The 20,057-nt window shown below is 39.5% G+C and overlaps 1 protein-coding gene across 6 annotated transcripts in view; it reads right to left on the bottom strand.

Moving 5' to 3' along the window:
• DNAH6 (dynein axonemal heavy chain 6) overlaps nt 1-20,057 on the bottom strand; it is a 342,612-nt gene that overhangs the window by 163,730 nt on the left and 158,825 nt on the right. For all 6 annotated transcript variants that reach the window (XM_058428736.1, XM_058428735.1, XM_058428738.1 and 3 more), the window contains 4 exons: nt 18,370-18,507; nt 15,603-15,770; nt 12,327-12,475; nt 10,850-10,957 (listed from right to left, as the gene is read on the bottom strand). In XM_058428736.1, coding sequence (XP_058284719.1) covers nt 10,850-10,957; nt 12,327-12,475; nt 15,603-15,770; nt 18,370-18,507 — 563 coding nt within the window. The remainder of the gene's footprint in view (nt 1-10,849; nt 10,958-12,326; nt 12,476-15,602; nt 15,771-18,369; nt 18,508-20,057) is intronic.

Raw genomic sequence — 20,057 nt, 5'->3', positions numbered from 1 at the left:
ATATAGAAGGTGATGAACTTATTTTTAATTATTAAAAAAATTATAAAATATCTCGCTTAAAAATTTAAAATTATTTAAAAATTATATTTAAAAATTAAATTTATAGCTCAACTTTTCCTAAAATCACTTACATATACTCATTAACTGTATGTGGCTATTCAGAAAAATAAGATGAATATATAATTAAAATTAGTATCATGCAAGAAGGGAGGAAGGAAAAATTCGACTATTTCTATAGGAAACAGTATGAGATGTTTCTATGGGAAAAAAGAAGCTAAATCTTTACCTCATATTATATACACAAATACATTTGTGATACAGTTAAAACCTTACATAAAGTGATGAAAGTACTAGAAGAAAGTACAAGAGCTAAACTTTGCAACATTGTGGTAAGGCGATCTTTCTAAGAAAGGCAGGAAACCTACAACTGTAAAAAAAAGTTGACAGTGAAAAAAGAAAAACAGACAAAAATCAAACTTCTGTGAGATAAAAAGCTTTATATACAAACTTAAAGCATGAATGAGAGGCTTAGAAAAACATTTCCAATGTTTATATCAGATAAAGGTTATGAGTTTCTATAAATCAATAAGTAAGAGTACAACAGGAACATGCTCCAAGAATAATAATTATAAATAAATAATGAACATAGGAAATGATGCCCAATGACTCTAATAGTTAAAGAAATGAACATTAAACTAGGCTACTACATTTGGCCTCTCTTTAAAACACTTATGGGGAAACAGGTGCCTTCATAAAACCACTTATGTTAATGTAAAAGGGTAAGTCATCTTTGGAGGACAATTTGATTTAATCTATTTAAATAAAAAATGTGCAAACCCTATGACCTAGGAAACTTACTTCCAGGAATCTCCCCTGTAGAAATATCATACGTGTGCAAAGATATATGTATAGGAATATTCATTATTAGAGTAGAAAACAATTAGGAAAAAATCTAAATGTCCATATGTAAGACCTTTCACATTAAAGTAGTTCTACAGGTTTATTATGTCTCAAAGTACCGTCTTATATAATAGCAATCTAGCAGCAGTAAAAAAAAATAGACTCATGCATATATACTAACATGAAAAAAATGCTCATGATATATAACGAATTGAAAAAGCAACAGCTGTAAAAATAGAAATGTATTAAAGGTAATACATGAAAGTGTCAACCAACTTATTTCTCCAGAAAGATGGAACAGATTTACTTTTCCCTATTCCTTCCATTAAGTACAACTAAAATCCCTGTACATTAAGTAAAATAAATAAAAGAAGACTCTGAAAGGTAGAGAGAAGTCAGACTGGCTAGGTACCTTAAGATGCAAGCAATAACACAGTGACGAGTCCCTTGTGTCTCTTTGTCTTTTACATCCTGGAAATCCAGAAATGCCAATGGGCACAGATTAAAAAAAAAAGCCCCAGGAAAAGCTTACTGTCTTTATCCAAAGGACCAGGAAAGGGGCAGCCCAGCATGACAGAAAACATTTAGGCAATAACTGCTCTACTGTAACCAAACACCACAGAAAAATCCTGAGGTATTTATTCCTACCCTCACCAGCAGACACTGAGTGCAGAGCCCAGACTTCCACTCTAGCTAGGGTGTTAACAAGTCTCCTGAAATTCCTCCTCTCATTCCGCCACGGTGTCAGAGAAGGCCAAATAGGGATGTACTTTCATCCTCACTGGGAAGTAATGATGCCCCCTTTGGTATTAGTGGAGACCATATGGGAAGCCTGGACTTCCAGCCCTACCCAGGAATAAGGAAGCACCCCTTCCTCTCTCTGACGGGTGGAATCAGAGGAGGCTCAGTGGAGAGTCAGGACTTTTACCACTGTCCAGAGGTAATAAAGCTGTCTTCCCTTGTGGCATCAGTGGAGGTCACGTGGGGAGCAGTAATGAGGCGCTTCTACTCTTCTATCCAGGACAATATCACTGGAGGACTGCCAGGGAGCTGGAACTCCCACCTCTACACAGCAGAAATGACTGCTCCCACCAGATATCAATAAAGCTTGAATTCTATCCCCACCTGGCAGTAACAAAGTTGCATTTCTAATTTCTCTTGCTGGTGTGGCATCAGGAAAAGCCAGCTAAAACAAGTTTAAATAAGATCTAGAGTCTCATAACATAATACCTCAGATAAGTAGGTTTCAATGAAAATCATTCATCATATCAAAAGCCAGAAAGATATCAAATTGAACTAAGAGAGACAATCAATAGATGCTAACACTGAGATGAGAGAAACGTTAAAACTGTCTGACAAATTTATTTTATTTCTTAAGGGATAGGGTCTCACTGTACTGCCCAGGCTGGCCTTGAACTCCTGGGTTCAAACAGTCTTCCTGCCTCAGCCTTCTGACTAGCCAGGACTATAGGTACATGTGACTACACACAGGTGAGATCATTATCTTAACATAGACATCATAAAAACGTTTTAAGGACCCATTATGAACACAATAGAAACAAAAGAATATAATGACATCTCAGCCAAAAAAAAAAAAATACAGAGAGCCTATTAGAAATTTTAGAACTGAAGAAATACAATAACAAAAAAATCAACAGATGGGTTCAAGAGCAAAATGGAAGGGATAGAGGAAAGATTTGGTAAACTGCAAGATAGCATAATAGAAGTTACCCAATCTGAACAAGACAGAGAATATTATCTGAAGAAAGAAATGAGCAGCCCTTGGGGACCTATGGAAATATAACAAAAGACCTAACATTTGTGTCACTGGAGTCTCAAATGATGGGGAAAGATGAAGGAGCTGAAGAAGTATTCAGAGAAATAACGACTGAAAATGTCACACATTTGCCAAAAAGCATGAACCTACAGATTTAAGAAGTTGATCAAATCTCAGAATAAACTCGAAGAAATCCATATGAAGATACAACATAGTCAAACTTCTAAAAATGGAAGACAAAGAAAACAATTTTAGCAGCAGCCAGAAAAAAAAAAATGACATCTTACGAACAGGGGAGAAAACACATAAAATGACAACAGAATTCTCATCAGAGATCATGGAGGCTGACAGGAAGTCATACATCTTTTTAAAAAAATGTTTTATTTTCAGTTCTGGGGTACATGTGCAGGATGTGCAGGTTTGTTACATAGGTAAATGTGTGCCATGGTGGTTTGCTGCACCTATCAACCCATCATTTTTCAGCTCCCACTTGTAAGTGAGAACATGTGGTGTTTGGTTTTCTGTTCCCGCGTTAGTTTGCTGAGGATAATTGTGTCCAGCTTCATCCATGTCCCTGAAAAGGAACATGATCTCATTCCTTTTTATGGCTGCACAGAATTTCATGGTGTACCTGGGAAGTATATGGTACAACAGCTTTCAAGTCCTGAAAGAACTGTCACTCCAGAATCCTATATCCAGGGAAAATATCCCTCTGGAATGAAGGGAAATCAAGACATTCTCAGATAAAGGAAAAGGAAATGAATTTGTAGCCAGCAGATCTACCATGAAGAATGGCTAAAGGGAAGTTCTCTAAGCAAAAAGAAAATGATGAAAGAAGCAAACTTGGAGCATCAGAAAGGAAGAAAGAACATGATAAATGAAAATATGAGCTCCTCTTATGAACAAGGTATTACCATTCATTGCGAAACTTAATCGTATATTTATATATAAGCATCCTTCAGAGATGCTGTGGGTTCAGTTTCAGACCACTACAATAAAGTGAATATAGCAATAAAGCAACTCATATGAATTTTTTGGTTTCTCAGTGCATATAAAATTTATCTTCATGCTATACTGTAGTCATTTAAGCATGCAACAGCATTATGTCTAAAAAATGTACATACCTTTATTTAAAAATGCTTTATTGCTAAAAAAGGCTAATGACCATCTGAGCCGTCGGCAAGTTGTACTCTTTTTGCTGGCAGAGGGTCTTACCTCAATGTTGATATCTGCTGACTGAGCAGGGTGGTAGTTGCTGAAGGCTGGAGTGACTGTGGCAATTTCTTAAAATAAGACAACAATAAAGTTTGCCATGTTCATCGACTCTTTGTGAAAGATATCTGTGTAGCATGTGATGCTGTTTGATAACATTTTACTCACAGTAGAACTTCTTTCAAAATTGAAGTCAGTTCTCTCAAATCCTTCCACTGCTTTATCAACTATATTTATATAACAGTCAGAGTCTTTTGTTGTCATTTTAACAACGTTCACAGCATCTTCACCGGAATAGATCCCATCTCAGGAAACTACTTTCTTTGCTAATCCATAAGAAGCAACTCCTCATCCATTCACGTTTGATCATGAGATCGCAGCAATTCAGTCACATATTCAGGCTCCACTTCCAATTCTAGTTCTCTTGCTATTTCCACCACATCTGTAGTTACTTCCTCCACTGAGGTCTTAAACCCCTCAAAGTCATCCATGAGGGTTGGAATCAACTGTTTCCAAACTCTTATTATGTTGACATTCTGTCTTACCATGAATCATTAATATTCTTAATGACATCTAGAATGATGAATCCTTTTCAGAAGGTTTTTAAATTAACTTTGCCTGGATCCATTAGAGAAATCACTATCTATGGCAGATAGAGCACCACAAAATATGTTTCTTAAATAATAAGACTTGAAAGTTGAAAGTACTCCTTGATCCATGGGCTACAGAATGGATGTTGTGTTAGCAGACATGAAAACAACATTCGTCTCCTCGTACATCTCCCTCGGAGGCCTTGAGTGACCAGGTTCATTGCCAATGAGCAGTAATATTTTAAAAGGAGTTTTTTGTTTTTTTCTGAGCAGTAGCTCTCAATGGTGATTTAGCCCTTTTCTCATTTAGAACAAAAAACGGCAGCTCACTGCCAGCGCTCATTTAATTTTACATAAACATGCTCTTTGAGGCTGAAGCAAATCTGACTGCTTTTTCAGTGTGAAAATAAAATATAAAAACTGTTCTTGGAGTTATTTCTAAACAGAACTAGCATTAGAATCATCCAAATCATCAGAGTCATCTATTTTGGAAAAATCAGATTCATCAAATGAATCTTGGGCCAACAACTATTAAAAAAACAATGTTAACATCATGCATAGGAATGTTATGCTTTCTAGGATTTGACATTTTCAGTGATCAAGAACTACTATGTTTTGTAAGCGGAAATACCACTACTAAAAACAGAATGCTATAGAATGATGCCTTTTGTTTCCAAAGTCAATATACTAGAACAATGTGAAAATAATAATAAAAGTGAGATAATTCATGGTAAAGTTATCTCGGGTTAAATTCTACAGCCACAAGTGCTGCCAGCGAGTACTCTTGGGGCAAATGGGAAAAGGGTTAAAATATTCAGTAAACCATTCTCTAAACAGACATGCTGTCATCCATGCCTTGTTGTTTCATTTTTAGAGCACAGGCAGAGTAGATTTAGTGTAATTCTTAAGGGCCCTAGGGTTTTTGGAGTGGTAAATGAGCATCGGCTTTAACTTAAAACCACCAGTTGCTTTAGCTCCTAACTAGAGTCAGCCTGGCCTTTAAAGCTTTGAAGCCAGGCGTTAGTTTCTCCTTTTTCACTATGAAAGTCCTACATGGCGTCATCTTCTAATAGAAGGCTGTTTTATCTACATTAAAAATCTGTTGCTTAGTGTAGCCACCTTCATCAGTGTTCTTAGCTAGATCTGGATAACTTACTGCAGCCTCTACATCAGCATTTGCTACTTTACCTTGTACCTTATGTTATGGAAATAGCTTCTTTGCTTCAGCTTCATGAAGGAACCTTCATGAAGCTAGCTAGGAAAAGAAGTTTGAAGCTAGCTACTTCACCAGGAGTAGATCCCATTGCAAGAAACACTTTTGGCTCGGTACGGTGGCTCATACCTGTAATCCCAGCACTTTGGGAGGCTGAGGCGGGCTAATCACTTGAGGCCAGGAGTTCAAGACCAGCCTGGCCAACATGGTGAACCTCTGTCTCTACCAAAAATACAAAATTAGCCAGGGTTGGTGGCATGTGCCTGTAGTCCCATCTACTTGGGAGACTGAGGCAGGAGAATTGCTTGAACCTGGGAGGCAGAGGTTGCAGTGAGCCAAGATTGTGTCACTGCACTCCAGCTTGGGTGACAGAGTGAGACTATCTCAAAGCAAACAAACAAACAAAAAAATGACTTTCTTTGCTAATCTATAAGAAGCAACTCCTCATCCATGCAGGTTTTATTATGAGATTGCAGCAATTCAGTCACATGTCTGCTAGCTTTGAACTTTTCTTCTGCAGCTTCCTCACCACTCTCTCCTCCTTTATAGAAGTGAAAAGAGTTAGGGCCTTGATCTGGATTAGGCTTTGGCTTAATGGAATGTTGTGGCTGGTTTAATCTTTTATCCAGACCACTAAAACTTTCTCCATATCAGCAATAAGGTTACTTTCTCTTTCTTATCATTCATGTATTCACTGGAGTAGCACTTTTAATTTCTTTCAATATCTTTTCCTTTGCATTCACAATTAGGCTATTTGGCACAAGAGGCCTAGCTTTCAGCCTATCTTGGCTTTAGACATGCCTTCCTCACTAAGCTTAATTGTTTCCAGCTTTTGATTTAAGGTGAGAGGTGTGTGACTCTCCCTTTCACTTGAACACTACAGACCATTGTAGGGTCATTATTTGGCCTAATTTCAATATTATTGTATCTCAGAGAAGAGGGAGGCCCAAGGAGAAGGAGAGAGATGGGAGAATGGCTGTCTGTGGACCAGTCAGAGCACACACATTTATCAATTAAGTTTGCTGTCACATACGGGTGCAGTTTGTGGTGCTCCCAGAACAACTGCAATAGTAACATCAAAGATCACTGATCACAGATCACCATAACAGATACAATAATAAAAAAGTTTGAAATATTGTGAGAATTACTAAAATTGCCACATATACACATGGCGAACACAAGCTGTTGGAAAAATTGTGCTGATAAACTTGCTTCATGAAGGGTTGCTACAAACCTTCAATTTGTAAAATACATGATATCTGTGAAGTGCAGTAAAATGAAGTGAAATAAAATGAGGTATGCCTGTAGATACCTCTGCCTTCAACATTGGAGACACAGAAAGTCACATACACAGGATTACAACAAACTAGTATGGGAGCCAGTGCCAGGGTAGGAAAATGTGAGCTGTAATTGATAAATTGCTTGAGGCTAGATGTGGAGATGTCTGAGAGTTAAAAACTCCAGGGCATTGGGTGGAGGGGCACATCTTTTGTGAGTTTTACCTCTAGGAACTCAGCCAGGTTCTTGGAGTAAATATCTGAGAGAAATCCCATCATGTGAAAATTTTTGCAATCTATGCATCTGGCAAAGGTCTAATATCCAGCATCTATAAAGAACTTAAACGAATTTACAAGAAAAAACAAACAGCCCCATTACAAGGTGGGCAAAGTACATGAACAGGCACTTCTCAAAAGAAGACACCACATGTGGCCAACAAACATATGAAAAAAAGCTCAACATTACTGATCAATAGAGAAATGCAAGTCAAAACCACAATGTGATACCATCTCATGCCAGTTAGAATGGCTATTATTATTATTATTATTATTATTATTATTTTTGAGATGGAGTTTCACTTTTGTTGTCCAGGCTGGAGTGCAATGGCACAATCTTGGCTTACTGCAACCTCCACCTCCCAGGTTCAAGTGATTCTCCTGCCTCAGCCTCCCAAGTAGCTGGGATTATAGGCATGTGCCACCACGCCCAGCTAATTTTGTAGTTTTAGTAGAGACAGGGTTTCACCATATTGGTCAGGCTGGTCTCAAACTCCTGACCTCAGATGATCCACCTGCCTCGTCTTCCCAAAGTGTTGGGATTACAGGCACAAGCCACCATACCCGACCTAGAATGGCTATTACTAAAAAGTCAAAAAACAACCGATGTTGGTGAGGTTGTGGAGAAAAAAGAATGCTTTTGCACTGTTGGTGTGAGTGTAAATTAGTTCAACCACTGTGGAAATCAGTTTAGTGATTCCCCAAAGAGCTAAAAACAGAACTACCATTTGACCCAGCAATCCCATTACTGGGTATATACTTAAAGAAATATGTCATTCTGTTATAAAGACACATGCATGTGTATGTTCATTGCAGCATTATTCAAAATAGCAAAGACATGTAACCAACCTAAAAGCCCATCAATGGTAGACTGGATAAAGAAAATGTGGTACATATGCACCTTGGAATAATACGCAGCCATAAAAAGGAATGAGATTATATCCTTTGTAGGAACGTGGATGGAGCTGGAGGCCATTATCCTTAGCAAACTAATGCAGGAACAGAACACCAAATACTGTATGCTCTCACTTATAAGTAGGAGCTAAATGACGAGAGCACATGGACACATTGTGGGGAACAACACACACCGGAGCCTGTCGGAGGGTGGGGAGTGGGAAGAGGGAGAGGGTCAGGAAAAATAGCTAATGGATGCTCAGCTGAATGCCTGGGTGATGGGATGATCTGTGCAGCAAACCACCATGGCACTTGTTTACCTACGTAACAAACCTGTATATCCTGCACATGTACCCTGGACCTTAAAATAAAAGTTGGAAATGAAAAAAACATCACATAAAAAAAAAAAAAGAAATCTCTTCATGCTTCTGGCAGGGGAGGGGAAGAGAAACCATTCTGAAATAGGCTGGAGCACTCTGCTGTTCCTAATAAGAAGCCAGGAGAGTTAATCAGAGCCTAACCTGCTAGAGTTTTGTCAGAGCCTAACAGACCTGGGGGAAGGGAAACATCGACTCCTGCTGGCTCTAGCCTTTCACTGGGAGAAGGGAATTACCCAACTCTAGGCCACAGTAGCCACCCTGTGCCACCTAACAGGGGGAGAAAAAAGTGAGAAACACTGATGAAGCTTACAGTTCAAAGGCACAGGCTCATTAAAAGACTGAGTCCTAATCCTAGGACAATAGAACATTTTCCCTCCTGCTGCATCTTGTCACTACATTACTTACAGCCAATTTACTTTTGGCCCAGTTCCTTTAACCAGTACATCATGTCCAGCTATCAAGAAAATATTATGAGGCATAATAAAAGGCAAAAAACCCCCCACAATTTGAAGAGACAGAGCAAGCAGTAGAAGTGGACATGGGAAGGATGCTGAAATTATCAGACAGGGATTTAGAACAATGATGATTAATATGTGAAAGGCTCTAATGGATAAAATGGACAGCATACAGAAACAGCTGGGTGATATAAGCAGAGATATGGAAAGCCAAAGAAAGAAGCAAAAAGAAATGCATTATAAAAACCAGCACACTATAACAGAGATGAAGAATGCCTTTGATAGGCTTATTAGTAGATTGGACTCAGCTGAGGAAAGTATTGCTGAGCTTGAGCGTACCTCAATAGAAACCTCTGAAACTGAAAAGTCAAGAGAATAAAGACTGGAAAAGCAACATAATACCCAAGAACCATGGTACAACTACAAAAGGAGTACCACGTGTGCAGTGGGAATACCAGAGGGTAAGAGAGGGAGAAAAGAACAGAAGAAATATTTGAAAGAATAATAACAGAATTTCCCCAAATTAATGTCACACACCAAACCTTAGATCCAGGAAACTCAGAAAACACTAAGCAGGATAAATACCTAAAAATTATACTGAGGCAGGTCATTTTAAAACCATAGAAAATTAAAGATAAAGAAAAAAATACAGAAAGAAGCCAGAAGAAAAAAAAAACCCACTTTACCTATAGATGAGCAAAGATAAGAATTACATTTGACTTTTCCTCAGAAACTATGCAAGCAGGAAGAGAGTGGAGTGAAACATATGAGGGAAACCCCACCCACCTAGAATTCTGTCCCCTGTGAAATTATCCTTCAGAAGTGAAGGAGAAATAAAGACTTTCTCAGACAAATATGGAGAACATTTGTTGCCAGTAGTCTTGCCTTGCAAGAAATATTAAAAGAAGTTCTTTAGAGAGATGAAAAATAACATAGGTCAGAAACTCTGATCTACCTAAAGGAAGAGCATGGAAGATGGAGTAATTGAAGGTAAAATGAAAATTTTTATTTTTCTTATTCTTAATTGATCTAACAGATAACAGTTTGTTCAAAATAGTAATAGCAACAATGTATGTGATTATGTATGCCTAGGTATGTATTATTTATGTGCTTATGTATTCTCATATACAAGCAAAATGAATGACAGCAATGACACAAGGGATGGAAGGGAGGAATTAGGATAGAAGGGAGAAATAGGATTGTTATTATAAGGTACTCACACTTCTCATGAAATGATATAGTGTTAATTGAAAGTGGGCTTAGATTAGTTGTAAATGTATATTGCAAAATCTAGGGAAACCACTGAAAAAAGTAAAAAAAAAAAAGAAAGAAAAGGAAATGGTCTAAATGGTATTAAGAAGTTTGGAGGGAGATAGCAAGATAAATAAATAAAAGAGTTGGAAAATGATTGTCTTTGGGAAGTGGGAGTTGGTGAAAGGCCGGGGACTGTTGCTTTCCATGAAACTAATTTGTGAAAGTATTTTTTAAAAACTATATACATGTAAAACTTAGAGAAACATAAAGTTAAATAACAAACAACGAAATGGATAAAAGCAGTTGTATTTATGTTAAACCCCAAGTCTGACTTTTTTTGAGTCAGAAACTTCTCTTAGGTCAGGAACTTATGGCCAAATGCTAATTTGTACAGCACACAGTCTGGTGATAAACATTTTGACGAAAAAACACAAATGATTGTAATTATGCCCAAACTTTAGTATCTTCATTTTAAATGAGTATTTCTTAAACTGCAAAATAAGTTTCTCCAGAAAAGATAGGACAGTTTTCAGCTTGTTAGAGAAAGAAATATTGAAGAAAAGACTACCACTTGCCTCTACGTGATAGCCATATTTTACTTGGTAACATCTAGAAACTTACCTGAACAGAAGAGCATCATCTGTTAGAAATTTTGGCAAATTGGAGTCTCGTAAAGCTCTTATCAACACCACATCTTCATTTAGGTCTGGGTTTTCTCTTTTTAAAGATCTAAATTTAAAGGAATATTTCGGATAATACCACAAGAACGTAAGGTTGAATGTGATTTTCTAAACCTGTGGGGAGGGCAGAGCCCTTCCCCTGAGGATTCCTGCTAGAAGCAGAAGATCATTTTCCCTCATGTGTTCAGCGTTCATCTCCATCAGAGCATACTGACAAGTCCTGCAATGGCTATGCAGCCTTGAAGAGAATGACAAGGACATCTTCTCAACACTCTCCCCAATCCCGATGTTATTCAACCTGAATTTATAGTTTCCTGAATACACCATGATGATTTCTATCCCTGTGATTTTCTTTTCTCCCTGCCCAGAATATCTTGTCTTGTTCTTTACCTGCTCTTATTTCCCCCTCAAAATCCAGCCCAGTGACTCCATTTTCTAGAAAGCTCCTGTCCTCTATACTCCTTCTCAGCGAACCTCGGGTGGGTGCAGCCCTGTTGCTGCCCTCCCTGCATCGCAGCTACATGACTGCACATTGGTCTGTCTCTATGACTCACTGGACTGTAGTTGTGCTCCTTCAGTGCAAGTGTATCTCAACTTCTTAGTATTCCTAGTCCTTAAATGCTCATCCCGTAAAGAGGGGACATACTATATCTGAGAGGTTAAAAGATAGAACAGAGGGTAGGAAAGTGCAGGGAGATTCGTGCAGAGCCCAGTGATGCAGGAGCCAGGCAGAGGGTTCCTGGATGTGCAGAACCTGAGCCAGTGAGTCATAGCCTGAGAGGAAGGACTAGATATAAAATAGGTCTCCTCAGGGACTCTGGACAAGTTGGGGATTCCAGATACAGTAGTTTCAAGAAGTTATAAAGAGAAAAGATGGGGCCTGAGAAGAGGAAAGACTTTCTTTACTAGATACTAGAAAGAAGCTTAGGCTTGGGCCACATTATAAAGACAGAGGTGAAATCTAAGACATAAGCTGAACTGAATTGGAATGATGAAGTTTCTTTAAACTGAGGCTTTCTCAGGCAATATGTATGACTGGCTTTGTTGCATATGCATAACAGACTGTGTGTGTGTCTTTTAAGTCTAGTCATACTATCTCATGGTGGTAAAGGCTTTTGTACACAAAAGACCGATGTTTGAATTTGAGTTCAGGGGAAGTGAATGTTATCCAAAGCCTAGCTGGGGATCATTTTCTGTTGAGGACAACCGTGTTAGGACTCACAGTGAAGAACTGTCATAGGATAAGGAGAGAGAGCCTGTGTCACTCTGTCACAGGAGTGTCAAGGTAAGAATGATGACAACAGCAGCAGCCAACATTTATTAATCATTTACTGTCTGAGATCCTTTCCTGAGTTACCCATTTAATGCATTTGATCACGTGGTTTGGGATTTCACTCTTGGCTACTTTGGTTTCTTACCCAGCCATGACCAGGACAGACTTCACAGCTCTCATGCCAAAGTCATAGTGATCCTGCTGAGACAGCTGCTCACTGCAAAGCTTATACATCTGAGTCATTTTTCTTGCTAATATTTTACTGGATTCAAATCCTTCGGAATATAGAATTACCTAGAATAGAAAAAAATAATGCAATGCTTATTATATTGTATTGATAACAATGTATTAGCGTGATACCAACATATTCAAAATTGACTTTAAGCATTATACCTTCCCAAGTTATGTCATTTAATAAAGAAACATAAAGATTGAAGGGAAAAAGGCTTTCTGTGCCACAGGAAACTGGAAGGCAGAATATTGTATGGGGATACCTAGGCACTGATTCTGTTTTCCTTCTATAGATGAAGATGTAGCTTTGGGGACATTTGGTTCAAGGAGCAGGAGAGCCCAGTTTTTGAAAATGTTCCCATCATGAAAGTTGGATGGTGTTATTAGGCCCAAGTACAAAAGCAAGAACTAAGCTTCTCTGATCTGACAGGAATACCACCCTAGTGGACAGTGATTGCCACCAGCTCCCTTAGTTTCCCTAGGAGTCAAAGGAAGCCACGCAAAGGTTGTCAGCCTCTCCTCTGCCTTTCTTCTGACAAGTTTCTGCATCCTTGGTTAAATTAATCAGATGATGCTTAGTGTCTTTGACAGTGGAGCTGGAAGTGGAGCCTTTTTTCTATTTATAATCTGCCTGAAACACTGCAGTTGGTTTCAGATGCAGAATATGGAATGATGCAGAATTTCTACTGGTGTCTGTTTTGTTTCCTGCTCTATCCCTGCTGATTAGCACAGTGCTCTGCACACAGTAGTGATTAAAAATATTTACTGACAGGCCAGGTGCAGTGGTTCATGCCTGTAATCCCAGCACTTTGGGAGACCGAGATGGGTGAGTCACTTGAGGTCAGGAATTTGAGACCAGCCTGACCAACATGGTGAAACCCCATCTCTACTAAAAATACAAAAAATTACCGAGATTGCGCCACTGCACTCCAGCCTGGGTGACAAAGCGAGACTCCGTCTCAAAAAAACAAAACAAAACAAAAAAAAAACAAAAAATTAGCCAGGCATGGTGGCAGAAGCTGTAATCCCAGCTACTCAGGAGGCTGAGGCATGAGAATCACTTAAACCTGGGAGGAGGAGGTTGCAGTAAGCTGAGATCGTGCCATTGCACTCCAGCCTGGGCGATAGAGCCAGACTCTGTCTCAAAAAAAAAAAAAAAAAAAAAATTACTGATGACACAATCTAATTCATTTAAACTCTAAAAATAATAGGAATAGCACTTAGAAGCCTAGACTTTTAAATTTGCCCAATCCATTACTGAGTAATATAACAATAGGACAAAGCATGAGATGTGGACAACATGTTGGACTAGGCTCTAAACCTGGTTTTCTTCCTACCAGGTTGGGACAATGAGCAAGTCATTTATTGTCCCTGTTTGTAGAGAGGGTCAAGAGTAAAGACACTACCTGCCCTAACTGCCCCCCACCCCACCATGCCCACAGTGGGTACGGGTGACCCCTGAGCTGCTGTAAGCATTATATTAATTGACATAGTTTGGATGTTTATCCCTGCACAAATCTCACATTGGATTATAATTCCCAGCGCTGAAGATGGGGGCTGATGGGAGGTGTCTGGGTCATGGGGGTGGATCTTTGATCCCTCATGGCTTGGTGCTGCTTTGCAATAGTGAGTGAGTTCTCTTGTGATCTGGTCATTTAAAAGTGTGGGGCACCCCCCACCCACTCTTTCTCTCTTGTTCCTGTTTTTCACCATGTGCAGTGCCTGCTCCCGCTTCACCTTCCACCATGAGTAAAAGCTCCTTAGGGCCACCCTAGAAACCAAGTAGATGCCAGCACCACACTTTCTGTACAGCCTGCAGAACCACGAGCCAATTAAACCTCGTTTCTTCATAAATTACCCAGTCTCAGGTATTTCTTTATGGCAATGCAAGAAAGACCTAATACCCTAATAGAGGTTGTAATTTTTCTAATGATAGGATTTGGCACAGTCTACTCTATTCTTAAGAAATTACTTTTATTTCCCATAGAAGAATATTTGAAATTAGCTGTTATCACAGGAATTTATTAGCCAAAGGAGTGATCCGTTCTAAGAAATTCCATCCTAAAGGGGTAGTGTCCCTTGTTATGAAATGCAGCATTGAGCACACAAGGGGCCTTCTGGAGTCCTAAAAATGCCTTATATTTTGGTCTTGGTGGTCACACAGATGAATGCATGTGTAAGAATTAACTGAGCTGTGCTCTTTATTGTGTATAAATTATACCTCAATAAAAAGTGCCATGAAAAATGCGTATAAAATTTAGCTGGATGTGGTGGCATGTGCCCGTAGTCCCAACTACTCAGAGGCTGAGGTGGGAGGATTGCTGACCTCCATTTAGTTCCAGCCTGGGCAGCATAGTGAGACCCTGCTTCTTTTTTGTAAAAAAGTACAAAATTTAAATGTATCAATTCTTTTTAAAGAACTATTTTATTTTTAATTAATTAAATATTTATTTATTTATTTTGAGACTGGGTTATGAGACTGGCTAATTTTTATATTTTTGGTAGGAATGGGATTTCACCACGTTGCTCAGGCTAGTCTCTAACTCCTGGACTCAAGCGATCCTCCCACTTTGGCCTCCCAAAGTGCTGGGATTACAGGCCTGAGCCACTGTGCTTGGCCAAATACATCAATCTTTGGCTAGCATTTAAATTCTTGTCTATTTAAAGCCAGTGTAAATAGAAAGATGCCTAAGTAGACACAGAAAAAACAAACATGATTATAAATAATTTGTTAATGATTACTATTTTTTGACTAAGTTGATACAGACTTATAAGCCAATCTCCAACCACCTCATAGTGAGGAGGCTTCTACCCAACATCCCTTGACTCCAGTAAAAAATAATGCGCAAAGAGAAATAAAAATAATCTGTGTTTTTGTAATCAATCCAGACATTTTAATTCCTAGACAGGAACTGAAAAACCCCAATGAACTGGTTAATTAAATTCATTGATTCTTTCCAGTTTTAGGGGCCTATTATATTCCAGATACCATTCTGCGTATTATGGCTATAGCAGTAAACAAACAAACATGCAGAACTTAACATTCCACGTGATAACAATCATATCTACACTAGTAATGTGTAACCATTACTAGGGGCATTCATAAAGGAAACTTTCTACCTTGATAGAATCAAATGGTAAATAAAATAAACAAGTTTACATTTCTGCTGCTTTATAATGTGATGCTCACCTCTGCAATCAAGGCATAATTTGGAACCATCATCGCAAATGGTCTAAACAGGGCTTTCAAATTATCTGGCAATTCAGTTCTGCCTGCATAGCCAGGATTCATTGTGATGAAGGCTGCACAAGTCATCACCAACTTTATTTCCCGCCCCTCAAACATGAATCTAGAGAGCTGTTCAAAGATAAAATATAAGTTAGCATTCTTCCAGACACTTGTAAAAGTTTTCACCTAATTATTACTCGAATACAAGACTCATGTAATGAAGTACTAAAGCAAAGACTACTGAATACCATTGTTGGACCAACAGGGAACATTTCTGATTCTGTCCTGTCTACTTCCAATCTCTTCTGGGCTCTGTGTTTCCTGATTTCTGCCTCCCTGCACCTGACTTGCCCAAATTGTCTCTTCATTCCTAGCCAAGTCCTGAAATCCTCTAGGTCTGAACATTTACTGAGCCTCTTCAATTCAACTATCTATTTTTTTTTTTTTTTTTGAGGCAGGGTCTTGCTTTGTCTCCCAGGTTGGAGTGCAAGTGGCATGATCAGAGTTCACTGCAGCCTTGACATCTCAGGCTCAAGCAATCCTCCCATCTCCCACCTCAGCCTGCCAAGTAGCTGGGACCACAGGCACGCCCCACCACGACCCACTAATTTTAAATTCATCTTAGACTTACTGACCATTAAACTTGCTCCACTCCCACTTTCTGGTATTCCCCAAGAAATTCCAACCTAATCTTAGTTCTTGAGTTGTTGAGGCCCCACTGTCACTGTTTTTGTCACCACCCCTTCACTTTTACTTAACAGCAAACACTTGTTGAGCACCTGTTGCAGGTGAGGCAATAGGTGAGGCATGGAGGCACACAGCTGAAGGAGCCTCAGATCTCCAGAAACTCCCAGGCTTGCTGTCTGCAATCAACCTGGAAACCATGACCACACAGTGCAACACATGCTACAGTGCAGGTGTGTGCAAAGCCCACTACTACCCCCATGGGGGTAGTAGGCAACCTGCCTGGGATCTGAAGAAGGAAGAAGGATGTTTCAGGTGGAGGAACAGGGGCAGCCATTCCAGGAAAAGGGAGCAGGAGCAAGAAACAACACTGCATGTTCTGGAAATGACCAGCAATTTACTTTGCTAAAGGGCAAAGTTCCAGAAAGCATAGCTAGGCTGGGCCTGAGCATCAGGAGTCTTGCACACTGAACTAAGGAATTTAGATTTGTCCCATGTTTGGGGGGAAGCAGAGAAGACTTTTAAGCAGAGTGATAGGATCAAAATTGGCAGTGGAGAGGTTGGACAGGCTACAGACAGGGAGACCAGTAAGGAATGATCATTAGGGACATGATGAAAGCCAGAATTCAAGAGGTGTAAGTGGGGAGGAGAGGCATCTAGCAGATAAAACTAACAAGATTTGGTGATGGTTTAGATTCTGGGATTGATAGTGATGGGTCAAATCCAAGGTGAGTTCCAGGTTTCCAGTTGGGCCACTAGATGAAGGTGCTATCAACATACATGAGGAATACAGGGAAGACCAGGATGGAGTAGGGTATGTGCCACAGCCTGGAGGAGAGAATGCATGGTACAACTGGAGACCATGTCTGCTGCTGCTGAATGGTTGCTTGTGCTAGCAAACCTCTCAATTTCTGTGGTTTAGTTTATCTATTCCAAGTGATATACCCCACTCCAACGGTCTCATTTGGCACTGGCAGCTTGAGGACGAGGCTGGTTATTTGCAGACACTCTCCTGTCTTCCTCTGTCCTCACGTAGCTGCTCTCCAGTGGGCAAAGCTTCAATCCTGCCTCTACTCTCTCTGGTCCCTGTCCCCTTACTCCATACACTTTGCTTTCAGTGAATTGCTCAGCCAGATGATAATAACTTGCACAATATAGACTATGCTATCTCTGTATTTAAAGATCTTGTGTTTAATATAGGCCTCCCCAGAGTATGCGGGAACAAGAGGGAGTACAGATAAGCGAGCTTAGACTTTAGGGTCTAAAAATTTTTGGTGTCTATGAAAATATTTTTTTAACTTTGAATTCTTTTCACCTATTACCTTGGGGGAAATGACATATACTTCACATAGGTTTGGTGTAAGATGAAATAAGTGTGAGCACATACCACAATGACTTACACAATTTAGTAGCTCACTATAGTCCAAGTCATGATTTCTTTTTATTGGTTCTATAATTCACTTTTTTGCAGAGGGCGATAATCAAAATATTTAACAACTCTTATCAGGGCACCTTCCAATGAGACAGCCTCTGCCTCTGGAGCTAGAGCTGAGTCCAGAGTCCCCTGTGCTGTGCCAGGATGAACCCTTATTGGTGGATCGAGAGGAGGTCTGGGGCTCTTCTGAAAGGGCCAAGGGAGTAGTGGGGGCCCTCACAGGGCTTGGAGCAGTGCTGTTTTGGTTTGCAGAGGCTGAACACCAGTGCTGCCCATTGTGACCAGATCTCCAAAGGTCAACACAGAGTGTTAGAGACTTGGTCCCAACCTTCACTGCCATCAGCTTCTGAATATGAAATCCCTTCTCTAGAGACACGCTTATAAGGAGCTAAAGAAAATTTTAAATGACAGGACCACTCAGTATCTTCATCTGACCCCATATTCCTTGGATTTTCCAGTCCAGTGAGCTCTGGAGAGCCAAGGTCCCCTTGGGATCCCCAGGATTCCTCCCTAACATTTTTAGCATCTCCTTCCTAAAATGTAACATTCTGTGAGTTAATGACAAACTTAAGGATTGCTACCTTGAAAGTCGATTGCCCAGTGCCTTACCTTTGCCGCTTTGGCGTTCCTAATGGTAATGAGTTGCTGCGCAATGACGGACAGAACTTCTATGTCAATTCGATTAAATTCATCAAAGCAGCACCAGGCCCCTGACTGCGCCAAGCCACTGAAGAAGCGCCCCATCATCTGAAATCAAAATAAAGCAGTTCAACTTTGCATTGCGTAGTTGAGCTCCTTCAAAAATTAAATTTTGAGCTGAAATATTAAAGAAAAAAGAGGTAGTATCTACAAATAAGCTATAGTTTTATGTGAATGCTGGTCTATGTCAGAAGTAAACACTTTTCTACAAGAGAAAATATCTTTTTGAGTCTCTCTAAGTGATCTGAATCTGCTTTACTTTTAAACAAAATGACAATCTGACCAATTTTCCTTCTTGTTTATAACCTTCACTCACCTCTGCAAATACTTGACAGATTCTCAAATAATCTAACACATGGAACATACAAACTTAAGGACTTTAAAAAATATAGAAAAATTTTACTAATGGAAGCTTTCATTGTCTTTAGAAGGTATTCTACATGGTAGACACACACAAGGACTACTGAGCAGAAGGCATAGCTGTGCAGATTATAGCAGTGATTCTTAATTTCTTCTACAGCAGAATCCTGTATTTTCCTGAGGAGGAAAATAAGAATGTACCATCTAAAGTGTGGCATTTCTTTTGGGCACTTGAGATATTGGTTAAGCATGTGTATAAATCTTGCATTATACCATATATCTATCTCTTTAGTAATAGAACTTGTGGTTTTAAAATCTCAAGGTGGTCAACTGAACACATACTACTTCCTCCCCTTCCTCCAATTCCCACAAATCACAGAAATACTGATAGATCTGTGTGCATATCTCTCTTCTTTTCTGTGACCACACTTATACCTGTACCTGCTTGATAAAAACATAATGGAAAGGGAAACCAGCAGGAAGAAAGTTTTGAAAAAAAAAAAAAAAAAAGCTGGAATATGGAAAGTATAGGGAAACAGATTGTTCAACTGAGAAGAGAGAATTGTAGCCCCAAAACAGAGGGAGGGAAGTAATGCCCTTCATGAGGCCTCTAAGAAATTCCAAACCCAACATCAATACACGCAAGTTGCAATACATGCAACATGAATACATACATGCAGAAAAGCAGACACAGGCCCTAGAGAAATATTTGGAAATGAGGCAAAGATCCACACTTGGAATGATTGGATTTATGGGTCCTTCCTCTTTCTATTCTGCCTTCCTCTCACCCCAAGCAGAGTAAACAGGGCTCTTCAGATTTTAGTGCTGACATCCCCACCAGGCTAAAATGAAGGACAGCCTCACAAGCAAAGGGGGAGATCTGCCTTGGGGAGATATTAATATTGGGAGATATTAATATTGGTAGATACTGGGAGACGACATTAGGCTTGGGAGATAAGGAAAGCAGAGACAAGGAGAGAAAGATGGTTCCAGACTTCCACTTCAGTCACCGAGATTCAAAAATAATAAAATAAAGTGAAACCCACTGAAATGTACTACTTTAGAAGGAAAATCCTTATTATTTGGCATTCGATGTGGGCTTTCTCACTTACTGGCTGCTCCGTGTGCATACATTCTATGGAGAAGCCTGCTGGCCACACATTCTATACTCCCACAGAGCTCTTGGTAGTTCTTTCATTCAAGGAAGGGGCATTTGGGGGAAACAAGCTGTTTAAACT

The sequence above is a fragment of the Hylobates moloch genome, unplaced genomic scaffold (genome assembly GCF_009828535.3).
Source record: "Hylobates moloch isolate HMO894 unplaced genomic scaffold, HMol_V3 SCAFFOLD_15, whole genome shotgun sequence".
In the NCBI taxonomy this organism is placed as follows: Eukaryota; Metazoa; Chordata; class Mammalia; order Primates; family Hylobatidae; genus Hylobates; species Hylobates moloch.
This window is presented reverse-complemented; position numbering and strand designations above follow the sequence as displayed.